General features: G+C 42.3%; 1 protein-coding gene across 3 annotated transcripts in view; it reads right to left on the bottom strand.

Annotated features, from left to right (window-relative positions):
- The window catches only part of TTC1 (tetratricopeptide repeat domain 1), a 58,111-nt gene extending 46,300 nt beyond the window's left edge, over positions 1-11,811 (bottom strand). The window contains exons 1-2 of one of the 3 annotated variants that reach the window (XM_010369917.1): positions 11,718-11,811; positions 9,943-10,301 (exon numbers count right to left, since the gene is read on the bottom strand). In XM_010369917.1, the coding sequence (XP_010368219.1) occupies positions 9,943-10,272 (330 nt within the window). In that variant the 5' untranslated portion in view covers positions 10,273-10,301; positions 11,718-11,811. The other 2 variants (XM_010369918.1, XM_010369919.2) reach the window with 2 other exon arrangements.
- Positions 11,812-12,962: the final 1,151 nt, after the last annotated feature.

Genomic DNA, 12,962 nt, shown 5'->3' with positions numbered 1-12,962 from the left:
AATAAACAAAATTGGGATCGGAAATCTAAGTTCCTTCCAGGATTTGATTTAATCGTTTGTACACAGCATTAAGTTCAACAGTGGTAACTCTATAAGAAGTTGGTAAAAATGACTACCTTAGTTCCAAAAGATGTCCATTAGAAATGAAAGAAAAGGAGGCTGAGGCGGGTGGATCACTTGAGGTCAGGAGTATGAGACCAGCCTGACCAACATGGTGATAACCCCATCTCTACTAAAAATACAAAAATTAGCCAGGTGTGGTGATGGGCACCTGCAATCCTAGCTACTCGGGAGGCTGAGGCAGGAGAATCACTTGAACCCAGGAGGCAGAGGTTGCAGTGAACCAAGATCATGCCACTGTACTCCAGCCTGGGCGAGAGGGTGAAACTCCATCTCGAAACAAAAAACAAAACAAAACAAAAAACCAAAAGAAAACAAGAAATGAAAGAAAAGGAGGCAGGAGGCAGGGCGCGGTGGCTCATGCCTGTAACCCCAGCACTTTGGGAGGCCAAGGTGGGTAGACCACGATGTCAGGAGTTTGAGACCAGCCTGGCCAATATGCTGAAACCCAGTCTCTACTAAAAATACAAAAATTAGCTGGGTGTGGCGGCACACACCTGTAGCCCCACCTACGCGGGAGGCTGAGGCAGAAGAATCACTTGAACCCAAGAGGCAGAGGTTGCAGTGAGCAGGGATAGCACCACTGCACTCCAGCTTGGGTGACAGAGCGAGACTCCGTCTCAAAAAAAAAAAAGAAAGAAAGAGGTGCAGCACACCAACATGGCACAAGTATACATATGTAACAAACCTGCACGTGTACCCTAGAACTTAAAGTATAATAATAATTAAAAAAAAAAAAAGAAAGAAAAGGGAAACAACAAAATCAGAAAGGTTGCTCATGGAGTTAACAGGACTATGCAGGCCACTATGGAAGAAGTTACTGAAAACTTTTTGGAAGCAATCAAGAGAGTATTCCCTGCAAACACATCCACAGCCACAACATTGATTAGATTATGAAAATGATGCAATAAGGTGGCAGAAATGTGGAAATCCAAAAGATTAAGTAACGTGGAATTTAGGAAAAATGACAGAGGGAAGAGACTAAAATATAACTTCTGTTCTAAACTGAGACTTCTAAGCTTTGATAATGGTTCCTAAAGAGAAAATGACCTTAAAGAACAATCCTTAAAATTTTCAGAGCCTAATGTTTAAAAATCCCAGATCCCATGCATTCTGAATCCATGTTCACCATGCGACAGACTTTTGGATCCCTTATGTGTATATGTAAATGAATACCATTTGCAAACCACTAGTGAAAGGCAGCAAACCTACTGAAATGACTAAATCTGCATTTTGGCTTACAAATGAAAATGTTCGTTTGCAGGAAAGAATTAAATCACCAGAACCTGGATGAGTTCAAAGTTCCTTTATCTTCTTCATATTAATAAAGGCCACCACCATCCATCCAGTAGCTGAAGAAAAGGAATCATTCTAAAGTCTCACTCCATTCCTCCAATCGAATCCACTGCAATGTGTGGTCAGCTTTACCTCTGAAATACATCCCGAAATCATTCATTTCTCTTCAGATCCACAGTTCAAGCTACTATTATCTTTGCCCAGGCTACTGCATTAGAGCCTAACTGGTCTCAAATGTTCCATTCATGTCCCTCCTCTATCCTTATACCCCTCCATTCTCTGTATAAGAACTGAATTCTCTTATTAAAATGTAAATAACTCCTGTCTCTCCCTGGCTTAAAATTATCCACCTGTTTCCTTCTGCACTTGGAACAAACTTCAAATTCTTTACCATGGCTTAGGAACTGTTCCATAATCAGACCCTTGCCTACTATCAGCCCACTCTCTTCCTTAATCATTATGCTTCAGCCATAGGCTCTTCCACTCCTTGAACATGTCAAAACACCAAGGTTGTTGTTACTTTAGGGCTTTATTCAACTGCTCTCTTTGTCTGCAATGCTTGCCTCTCAGACGGTCACACACTTGGCTGCTCCCAGTGTCACCCTCCCCCAGGCTCTGCTGAAAGGCCACCTCTTCAGAGAGGCTTTCCTGACCAGCCAATCTAAAGCAGGTCTCTCCATCTGTCTTAGTCCACTCAGGGTGCTATAACAAAATAACACAGACTGGGTAATTTATAAATAATAGAAATTTATTTTGCACAGCTGTAGGGGCTGGAAATGCCAAGAGCAAGGCACTAACAGATTTGGTGTCTGGTAAGGGGCATGTTCTCTGATTCAACATGGTGCCTTCTTTCTGCATCCTCACTTGGTGAAAGGGGAGTAGAAGGGCCCAACAGGTTCCCTCAAGTCTTTTATTGGTATACTTTATAAGGATACTGATTCTTCTAATCACCTTCTAAAGGCTCAACCTCTTAATACTACACAGCAAGGATTAAGTTTAACATGAATTTTGGGGAAAAACATTCAAACCATAGCACCATCCTTCCAACCCAACCCTGCATCACTTCATCTTAAGATTTTGTCCTAATTCCCCAATGAGAGAACAGAAACCCTCTCTGTCTTGTTCACCACTGTATCCCTCAGGGCCTCAAACAATGCCTGGTGTGTGGAAGAAATGCAAATATTACTTGAATAAATGTGATAAAAAAATTTCTGTAACTTGTAAGGCCAATTATTGGCTCTCATGGGGGAGATAAAGACGCTATTCATTCAATAGCTATTTAATGGAGGAAGACTGTGTAAAGCCCATGACAGTGGTCCTCAAGTCTCAGCATGTGCATATGAATTACCTAGGAAATGTACACATGAGGCCTAAGAAACTGCACTGTGACAAGCAGTCCATAAAAGGCGATTTTCTTATAGAATCAATACCAGCATTCTGCACAGTATGTGCCATAGGTCCTAATACTATAAACACTCGCTATGGTCTGAATGTGTCCCTCCAAAATTCATGTGGAAACCTAATCCCCATTGTGTTGGTATTAAGAGGTGGGGCCTTTTGGGATGGGATTAAGTCATAAGGGCTCCATCCTCATGAATGGATTAGTGTCCTAATAAAAGAGGTTGAAGGGAGCTGCCCTGCCCCTTCCGCCACGTAAGAACACAAATGGTGCCATCTGTAAGGAACAGGCCCTCACCAGACACTGAAATTGCTGGCACCTTGATCTTGAACTTCTCAGCCTCCAGAATTACGTATTCATTTATTTATTTATTTTTTGAGACGTGGAATCTTGCTCTGTTGCCGAGGCAACTCCTGCATGCCAGGAGTGCAGTGGCGTGATCTCGGCTCACTGCAAGTTGCGCCTCCCGGGTTCATGCCATTCTCCTGCCTCAGCCTCCCAAGTAGCTGGTACTACAGGCACCCGCCACCTCGCCCGGCTAATTCTTTGTATTTTTAGTAGACACAGGGTTTCACCGTGTCAGCCAGGATGGTCTCGATCTCCTGACCTTGTGATCTGCCTGCCTCGGCCTCCCGAAGTGCTGGGATTACAGGCATAAGCCACCGCACCCGGCAATAAATTTCTATTATTTATAAATTATCCAGTCTAAGGTATTTTGTTATAGCAGCTCCAACACACTAAGATAGCATTTTTTGTATCATAATGTTATTATTGCAATTCTTGTCTGCTGCTACATCTGTCCTTCACCTTAGCCAAGCCTCTCGGAACCAATTATTTGCTTCACATACCTAGTACATCTCAAATGTTAGCTAAAATTTCACTCCTATGGGTAGTCATGTCTACATTTAAGCTTTCACAAACAGTTAAGATTCACTGCTGAAATAAACACACAAATACACTATACTCCCATTGAGAGCTTTTCCTGCTTTTTACCAAATCTTAACTGCTTTCTTCCTCAATTACTCTTGATTTATGAGTTCTGCTGAGAAGTGACACTGTACTTGAGCCTAAATTATCTTCTCAGCCACAGGACAAGTGAGGTTAGCTTGATTAACAGACTTTGGCTATTGTTATTTGGTTGTGTCCACAAGAAGCCTTTAATAATACATAGACTCTATACGGAATAGCACTTCTTTCCCAAATCCTCAGGGGTCGGCTTTATGTGCTTTTGTGGTAGGGCATACACTTTGGTTGTAAAGTAATCAATTTTTACTTATTTATATTCTTAAAATGGTATAATGGAATATAGGCTTACTGTAAAAAAAGCAAATATTACAAAATTGTATTACATATAAATTAAAATTCCCTAATAATCGCACCTCTCAAAAGTTACTGCTTACACTTTGGTGTATACCCTTCAAATTTATATGTATAAACATACTTTCACATAGGTTTAGTTTAACTTAAAAGAAATCATCACTGTTGTATAACCTGATTAATTAATTTGACATTACATTACAGGCAGCTTCCCATGTCAATACCTATGATTCATCTTTAAAGAATTTTTCAAAAAATTATTTATTTATTTATTGAGACAGAGACTCACTCTGTCACTCAGGTTGGAGCGCAGTGGCGTGATCTTGGCTCACTGCAGCCTCCGCCTCCTAGGTTCAAGCAATTCTTGTGCCTCAGCCTTCTAAGTAGCTGGGACTACAAGTGCACGCCACCACACCTGGCTAATTTTTGTATTTTTAGTAGAGATGGAGGTTCACCATGTTGGCCAGGCTGGTCTTGAAATCCTGGGCTCAAGTGGTCTGCCCACCTTGGCCTCCCAAAGTGCTGGGATTATAGACATGAGCCACTATGCCCGGCCAAGATTTATCTTTAACAACTGCATTGTATACTACATAAATATAACAACAAAATTTAAATAATACTCTGGGAAGAACATATTTTTCTCTCCTACTATACACTCCCAATAGTTCTGACAACAGATGAGAGTTTTCTTCCACACTAAACAATTCTCCAGCGGACACCAACTGGGTGTCCTATAATTCAATTCGGTTCTGTCACTATCTCCAGGTAGCCAGTGTCTGATCCCACAGGTTAAGAGCTCAGTCTCACAAGCCTGGCCCCACTTCAGACACTAATCACAAGTCCCAGGTTGTGACCTGTGATTCCGACTGAATGGTTAGCACAGGATTCTAACCACCCTGTCCTTGGGTTCAATAATTTGCTAGACTGGGTCACAGAACTCTGGGAAACACTTTACTTACACTTAGCAGTTTATTATAAAGGATATTATGAAGGATATAGGACAGCCAGGTGAAGAGACACACAGGGAAAGGCAGAGGGAGAAGGGGTACAGAGCTGCCCTGCTCCCTCTGGGTGCCATCCTCTTAACACTTCCATGTGCTCATCAACCTGGAAGCTCATCAGATTTCTTGTTCAAGAGTTTTTATAAGCCAGGCATAGCAGCTCACACCTGTAATCCTAGCACTTTGGGAGGCTGAGATGGGAATATTGCTTGAGTCCAGGAGTTCGAGACCAGCCTGGGCAACACAGTGAGACCTCATTTCAAATACAAAAACATTTAGCCAGGTGTGGTGGAGGGTGCCTGTGGTCCCAGCTACTTGGGACACTGATGTAGGAGGACAGCTTGAGTCCAGGAGGTTGAAGGCTGCAGTGAGCTATGATCGCACCTCTGCAATCCAGTCTGGGCAACAGAGTGAGACCCGGTTCAAAACATAAAAAGAAAAAAGTTTTAATGGAGCTTAATCTCCAGCACTTACCCTCCTCCTTTCCTGGATTTCAGTAGGTGGTGCCAAAAGTTCCAACCCTCCAAACCTCTAATCACTTAGTCTTTTTGGTGACTGGCCCCATCCTTAGGCTATTGATAGGCCACACCCTAAAAGTTATCTCGTTAGGATGAACTCAGATGTTATCAAAAGGGGTACATTAAGAATAACAGAAGAGCCCGGCGCGGTGGCTCAAGCCTGTAATCCCAGCACTTTGGGAGGCCGAGATGGGCGGATCACGAGGTCAGGAGATGGAGACCATCCTGGCTAACATGGTGAAACCCCATCTCTACTAAAAAATACAAAAAAACTAGCCAGGCGAGGTGGCGGGCACCTGTAGTCCTGGCTACTCGGGAGGCTGAGGCAGGAGAATGGCGTAAACCCGGGAGACGGAGCTTGCAGTGAGCTGAGATCTGGCCACTGCACTCCAGCCTGGGCGATAGAGCAAGACTCCGTCTCAAAAAAAAAAATAAAATAAAAATAACAGAAGATACACTATCAGAAAATTCCAAGGGTTTTAGGGGCTCTGTAACAGGAACCAGGGACAAAGACCAAATATATTTACTATACTACAAATACCCTATTTAATACTGTCTAGCTTTCCAAAATTATGAATGCTGCTGCAACACATCTATGTACATAATTTTGTGTGTATTTCTAATAATTTCCTTGAAATAAATGGCTACAAAAAAATCAGGGTTAATGCTGTCATGTCCAATATGGTAGTTACTAGCCACATGTGACGATTTTATTTTAAAATTATTTATGTATTCATTTTGAGACAAGTTCTCACTCTGTTGCACAGGCTGGGGTGCAGTAGCGTGATCATGGCTCGCTGCAGCCTCAACTTCCCAGGCTCCAGGGATCCTCCCACCTCAGCCTCCTGAGTGGTGGGGCTATAGGCTTGTGCCACATGTGGTTATTTTTATTTTTAAAGGCTTTAAAAATTTTTTTAATTAAAAAAAATTTTTTTTGGAAAGACAGGGTCTCACTCTGTTGCCCAGGCTGGTCTCAAACTCCTGGGCTCAAGTGATCCTCCAGCCTTAGCCTCCCAAGTGCTGGGATTATAGGAATGAGCCACTGTGCCTGGCCTGTGTGACTATTTATTTATTTTCTGAGATGGAATTTCGCTCGTCTCCCAGGCTGGAGTGCAATGGCGCAATCTCGGCTCACTGCAACCTCCATGTCCCGGGTTCAAGCAATTCTCCTGCCCCATCCTCCTGAGTGGTTGGGATTACAGGAGCCTGCCACCAGGCCCAGCTAATTTTTTTTTATTTTTGGCAGAGATGGAGTTTCACTATGTTGGCCAGGCAGGTCTCGGGTCGAACTCCTGATCTCAGGTGATCCGCCCGCCTCAGCCTCCCAAAGTGCTGGGATTATAGGTGTGAGCCACCCCATGTGACTATTTAAATTAATTACAATAAAATACAGTTTCTCAGCCATAATAGCCATATTTCAAGTGCTCAACAGCCTGATGTAGTCAGCAGCTACCATACTGCATGGTGCAGGATGTAGAACATTCCTATCATTGTAGAAGAGTCTATTGATAGCCCTATCTAAAGAAATGTTCACATAAAAATTTGGTATGTGTCCCATGAAGTGACAACAATTTACATTCCCAACATGAGTATATGAATTCCAGCATCCTCTCCTTGTCAACATCAGATCAATGTTCTGATCTGATAGATGAGACATAATGTTTTAGTTTGTATTTTTTATTATTATTAATGAGGCTGAAAGTCTTTTCACATTTTTTTGCCATTTATGTTTTTTTAAATCATTGTTGAACTATCTGAACTTTAATCTATTTTAAAAGATTCAAATATAATACTATCCTGTCCCTGATGAGCTATTAAAGCCAAACCATATATGCAGAAGACATTTCTTCATCTGTTTTGCTGGCTTCTTGAAAATTTCGGAAAGATATTTATCAAAATAGCATAAAAACAGCTAATAGATTAGTACCACAGTTAGCTGAAGGCAATTTGTACTCTCATAGATTATTTCCTTAAAGTAGAGTTAGTGGCTTACATTTCTCTAAATAACAGGACTAGCACTGCTGTATGTTACTGTTATGAGATATTCTTACAAATTTCAAATTAGCTATAAAAACACTTTGATATATAAATAGAAAATATTTATGTTTTAAACATGAATACTACTGTCTGATTATATTTATATGAAAGTCTGGAACAGGAAAAAAACCACCTATGAGACAGGAATCAGAAGAGTGGTTAACCAGAGACTGGTGTGGTTGGGAAAGGAACGACTGATACAGCACACAAATGGAGTTTCTGACATGATGGAAATGTTCTCTATCTTGATAGAAATGTGAGTTACGCAGGTGAATACAACTGTCAAACTCATCGCATTCTACACATGAGAACTGATATACTGTTTCACTAAATTATAACTCAATTTTTAAAAGCAGCGAAAAAAGTGAAAGTATTGTTCTACTTAGAATATGACTTACAGGCAATAAAAATAATTATCCTGGCTAGGTCTGGTGATTCACGCCTGTAATCCCAGCACTTTGGGAGGCTAAAATGGGAAGACAGCTTGAGCCCAGCAGTTGGAGACCAGCCTGGGCAACGCGGTGAGACATTGTCTCTACCAAAACACCCATAAAAATTAGCCAGGTAGGGTAGTGCATGCCTGTTGTCCCAGTTACTCAGGAGGTTGAGGTGGGAGGATCCACTTGAGCCCAAGAGGTTGAAACTGCAGTGAGCCGTGATCACATATCACATGACTGTACTCCAGCCTGGATGACACAGCGAGATCCTGTCTTCAAAAAAAAAAAAAAAAAAAAAAAAAAAAAATCCCTAAAGTATTTATAGAACTGAAAGTATGATTTTCTGGCCTAGGAGACACAAAACAGGCTTTACTAAATTAGAGGTGGGGATCAGACTTTGTGACACCTTGAGCCAAACCATTCAACTGTCAAATCCAGAGGGCACTAGAAAATTAATTTAATTTTAGGGCAAAATATATTAAGGTATCAGAAAAGCATTGCTATCTTTTTAACATAGATGCATAATCAGTGTTTCTAAAAAGCCTGAAACCTGCTATAATGTTATGGAGCAGTACTTAATTTTTTTGAGCTGTATTTGCTGTGATAGTTTATGAACTTGGCTCATTTTTGCCCTTTTTCCTCCTGTTCTGGTGGCGCACACTAGCACAAAAGCGAACACGTTCACATGAAAGCTAACTGATTTGATAATGAAAAGTGTCTAAGGAGACAGTGAAAGAGAAGATGCTCCTTCCCACCCCAGGCTACCTTCCCACCCCCACTGTTAGGCTTAGGCTGAACATTTATTATCTCAACTCATTACCAATGTATCACAACCTGTTCAGTGAGTGAGCTCGTTAGTGGCATAAACTACAATCTCATTCACGTTCTTTGTAGACAAACTGAAGCTATTACAGTAACTCTTCAGAAACTAACTTGCTTGTGCAATCAGAAGGAGGTAGGACAGCAGGACTTCAGTCTCCAAAAGTGAAGGCTTGCTCAGTTAACGGTGTGGCCCCAGAGCAAAGAAACAGGAGATTGTACATTTTATTAGTCTATCTGCTTTGTAGGAAGACAGATGTTTTTGTTACTACATTCTACATTACACTCTGGCTTTGGAATCAAACAGATTTGATTTGAGAATTAGTTTTGCAATTCATCAGGCATTTGATCTTCAGCTAATTACTTCACCACTCCAAGTTGTTTCCTTAGGGGAAATAACAGTATATATTTCATAGGCATGTTGTGAGGATTAATGAAAACACAAGTAAACATTTTAAGTCAGCGGACGGCACATTGTAGGCATTCAACAAACGATAGCTAGCTATAATCATACACAATTCTGTTCCTGAAGACCTCCGCAACCAAAACTCCACCAAGATATTCAGGCAGTCATATTTTGCTAACAAGGGATTAGCATAAACAGGAAATGTTCATAAACATAAATGTAGCATAAACATAAAAATGTTCATTACAGAAATTTCAGCAGCCAACCACAGAAAAGGTTATAACAGAAAACTAAAAAGTATATATACATTTTGAAAATAAACAAAAAGACTGTTATGTTACAGACTCCTGAAGTACAAGATGAACATAACTCAAGGTTCACAGAAAATAATGAAAATTTCTTTGCTAAGCAGACACACTCTGTTTCCCTGTCATGCCACCGATTTATCTCAGATCCAACACTACTAAAGCCATAAAAAGACAAAGGGGCAAGTTATTGTTTACCACAGATGAGGTGGTCTACAATACAGTATAGATCACATTTTAAAATGCAGTGTAAGTGGCAGCTCTTGCACAATAAATAAAATAATTACCTGTTTCTCTTCATCCGACATGTTTTTTTCCAGTTCTATTAGGTATTCTTCATCTAGTTCAGAGGAATTCACATCTTCATTAGATTTGTTCTCTATCTTGTCCGCTCCTGGCTCCTCCTCAAATGAGGCACTGCAATCATGAAAACACTCCTCTTCTCCCTGGTCCTCCTGGAGATGGGCCTCATCATCCCTGAGCAGCTTACTCTGGGAATGCTGACTTTTGGGATCAGGAACTGGAAAACCAGCACACTCGGCTTCCTGAGTATCTGTAACCTTCAAACCATTCAACAGATCCTCTGGAACCCTACAGTTCTCTGACTTCTCCCCCATGCTGTCCAGTGAGGGAGGTGACGCTAAAGCTGGGGGGTAAACAAAACAAAACAACTGCTATGTAATGGTGCTTATATTTTTAAAAGTTCTCTTTTAAACCTAAACAAACCTCTGCATTACAGCCAAAAAACACACCGTAACTTCCTTTCACTGGAATTCATTATTTAAAAATATAGATTATAAGTAAAAATAATGTCAAATGTCATTTTAACTGAGACCCCCTTCCTGATCAAATCTGGTACTAGACTTTTTTTTTTTTTTTTTTTGAGACGGAGTCTCACTCTGTCACCCAGGCTGAAATGCAGTGGCGCGATCTCGGCTCACTGCAACCTCTGCGTCCGGGTTCAAGGGATTCTCCTGGCTCAGCCTCCCGAGTAGCTGGAATTACAGGCACCTGCCACCGCGCCACCGGCTAATTTTTGTAGGTAGAGACGGGGTTTCACCATCTTGGCCAGGCTGGTCTGGAACCCCTGAACTCGTGATCCATCCGCCTCGGCCTCCCAAAGTGCTGGGATTACAGGCGTGAGTCAGCGCGCCCCGCCCAGAACTTCTAATAAGCAACAAAAGAAGCCGTTTTTAATGTGACTCTTCTATGTTCCACCGTTCGCGTTGTTTGGATAGCAAAAATTAGGCAGAAAGTAAAACAGTGACAAGAAAAAGGAAGCAGCCCTAATCTTCATTCGGAATGAATAACCAAGGCACGAGTAAGAAATTATGGTCCGTCTTTTCAGCACCACCACAGGAAACCCAAGAATACGTTTCTAGTGTACCTCAAAATAAAATCCGTGCCCAAACTGTGATCACTTTAACCCAAATGCGTGTAGTAGAGCCCCCGCAGCTTACAGTGGAAGGGGAACCTTCGCGCAGGTGACCCGAATCAGAATCACCATGGGGGTCAGAGTCAGGCATCAGAAAGGGTGACTCTGAACCCTAGCTGCCCAAGAGAACACTAGAGATTTAGAAAATACCACTGCTCAGACCCTAACCAAACTCTGATTTATTAGTGTGGCGTCAAGCAAGGGCATCAGAGTTTTTTTTTTTTTTTTTTCATCCCAGGTGATTCTGACGTGCAGCCAATTGCGAACCACTGCTGTAGAAGCTGAGTCAGAGCATCAGCAGCCCAGATATTTGCAAAAATTTGCTAGAGATTTGCAAAAATGTAAATTGCTCTAGTCGCAGCAAAATCACGCCAACGACCCTTGTGTCACGGCAAGAGTCTGAATTCGCCCTAGTATGTTCCAAGAAAACTTAAAAACCAGCAAGACCTTAATACGGAGACTTCGCCTCCACAGCAATGTCTTATTTCTCTTCGCTCCCAGGTCTACTGGAAGAACACAGGAGTCTGAGCTCCTAGGGTTAGGGAAGCGACGCCTCGTGCTTCCAGCAGATTATTCCCTAGCTTCGTTCCTCACAGCCAAGACGCTTAGACCCACGGGGTTACTCACAACCTCACAGCTTCTCCAGTCTCCACCTTCTTAGCCTCTGAGATCTTCTACTTCCGCTCAGTCAGGTGCGCTTCCGTCGATGACGACTAATAGCACCGCTATCGGCAAAGCATCTTGGGAAATGTAGCGAAACTCTCAGGGAGGAAAGGCATGGTCGCTGTGTGACGTCATTGTACGGCGTGACATTTGAGAGATGGTTGCCATCTTGGGTTACGGCAAGACTTCGCGTTACTCTGCAGAAGAGAAAAAAGGACAAAAGGAAGTATGTCTGTGGTGTTCGTTTCACTATTTATTTATTTATTTAATTTTTTTGAGACACAGTCTCAGTCTGTCGCCCATGCTGGAGTGCAGTGGTGCAATCACAGCCTCCACTGACTGCAGCGTCAAACTCCTCGGCTCAAGCGATTCTCTTGCCTCAGCCTTCCGAGTAACGGGGGCCACAGGTGCGCGCCACCACGCCCAGCTAATTTTTTGTATTTTTAGTAGAGACGGAGTTTCACTATGTTGCTCGGACTGGTCTTGAACTCTTGGCCTCAAACGATCCTCCCTCTCGGCCTCCCAGAGTGCTGGGATTGTAGGCGTGAGCCACTGCGCCCGGCCCTTTTTTATTTTTTAAGGGCTAGCCAAGTCAAACAGTGGGAGTAGAGAGGAAACAAAAAGATCTGTAACTAGTTGTGATCACCACTGCACTCAGACTAACCTCAATAATATATATTATATATATATATATATATATTTTTTTTTTTTTTTTTTTTTTTTTTTTTTTTTGAGACGGAGTCTCGCTCTGTCGCCCAGGCTGGAGTGCAGTGGCCGGATCTCAGCTCACTGCAAGCTCCGCCTTCCGGGTTTACGCCATTCTCCTGCCTCAGCCTCCCGAGTAGCTGGGACTACAGGCGCCCGTCACCTCGCCCGGCTAGTGTTTTGTAATTTTTTAGTAGAGACGGGGTTTCACTGTGTTAGCCAGGATGGTCTCGATCTCCAGACCTCGTGATCCGTCCGTCTCGGCCTCCCAAAGTGCTGGGATTACAGGCTTGAGCCACCGCGCCCGGCCAATAATATTTAAGAGTGTAAGGGAACCCTGAGACCAAAAGTGGTTGCCTTATACATTCATTCGAGAAATGTTCATTGAATGTTTATTAGACAGTGGGCATTGTGCTGGGATCACAGAATTGAAATATAGTACCCATCTTCAAGGTAGCCAGACAGGTAACCAGCAATGACAGCAGATTAATTCATTTTCTGTAA

The sequence above is a fragment of the Rhinopithecus roxellana genome, chromosome 3 (assembly GCF_007565055.1).
Source record: "Rhinopithecus roxellana isolate Shanxi Qingling chromosome 3, ASM756505v1, whole genome shotgun sequence".
NCBI lineage: Eukaryota > Metazoa > Chordata > Mammalia > Primates > Cercopithecidae > Rhinopithecus > Rhinopithecus roxellana.
This window is presented reverse-complemented; position numbering and strand designations above follow the sequence as displayed.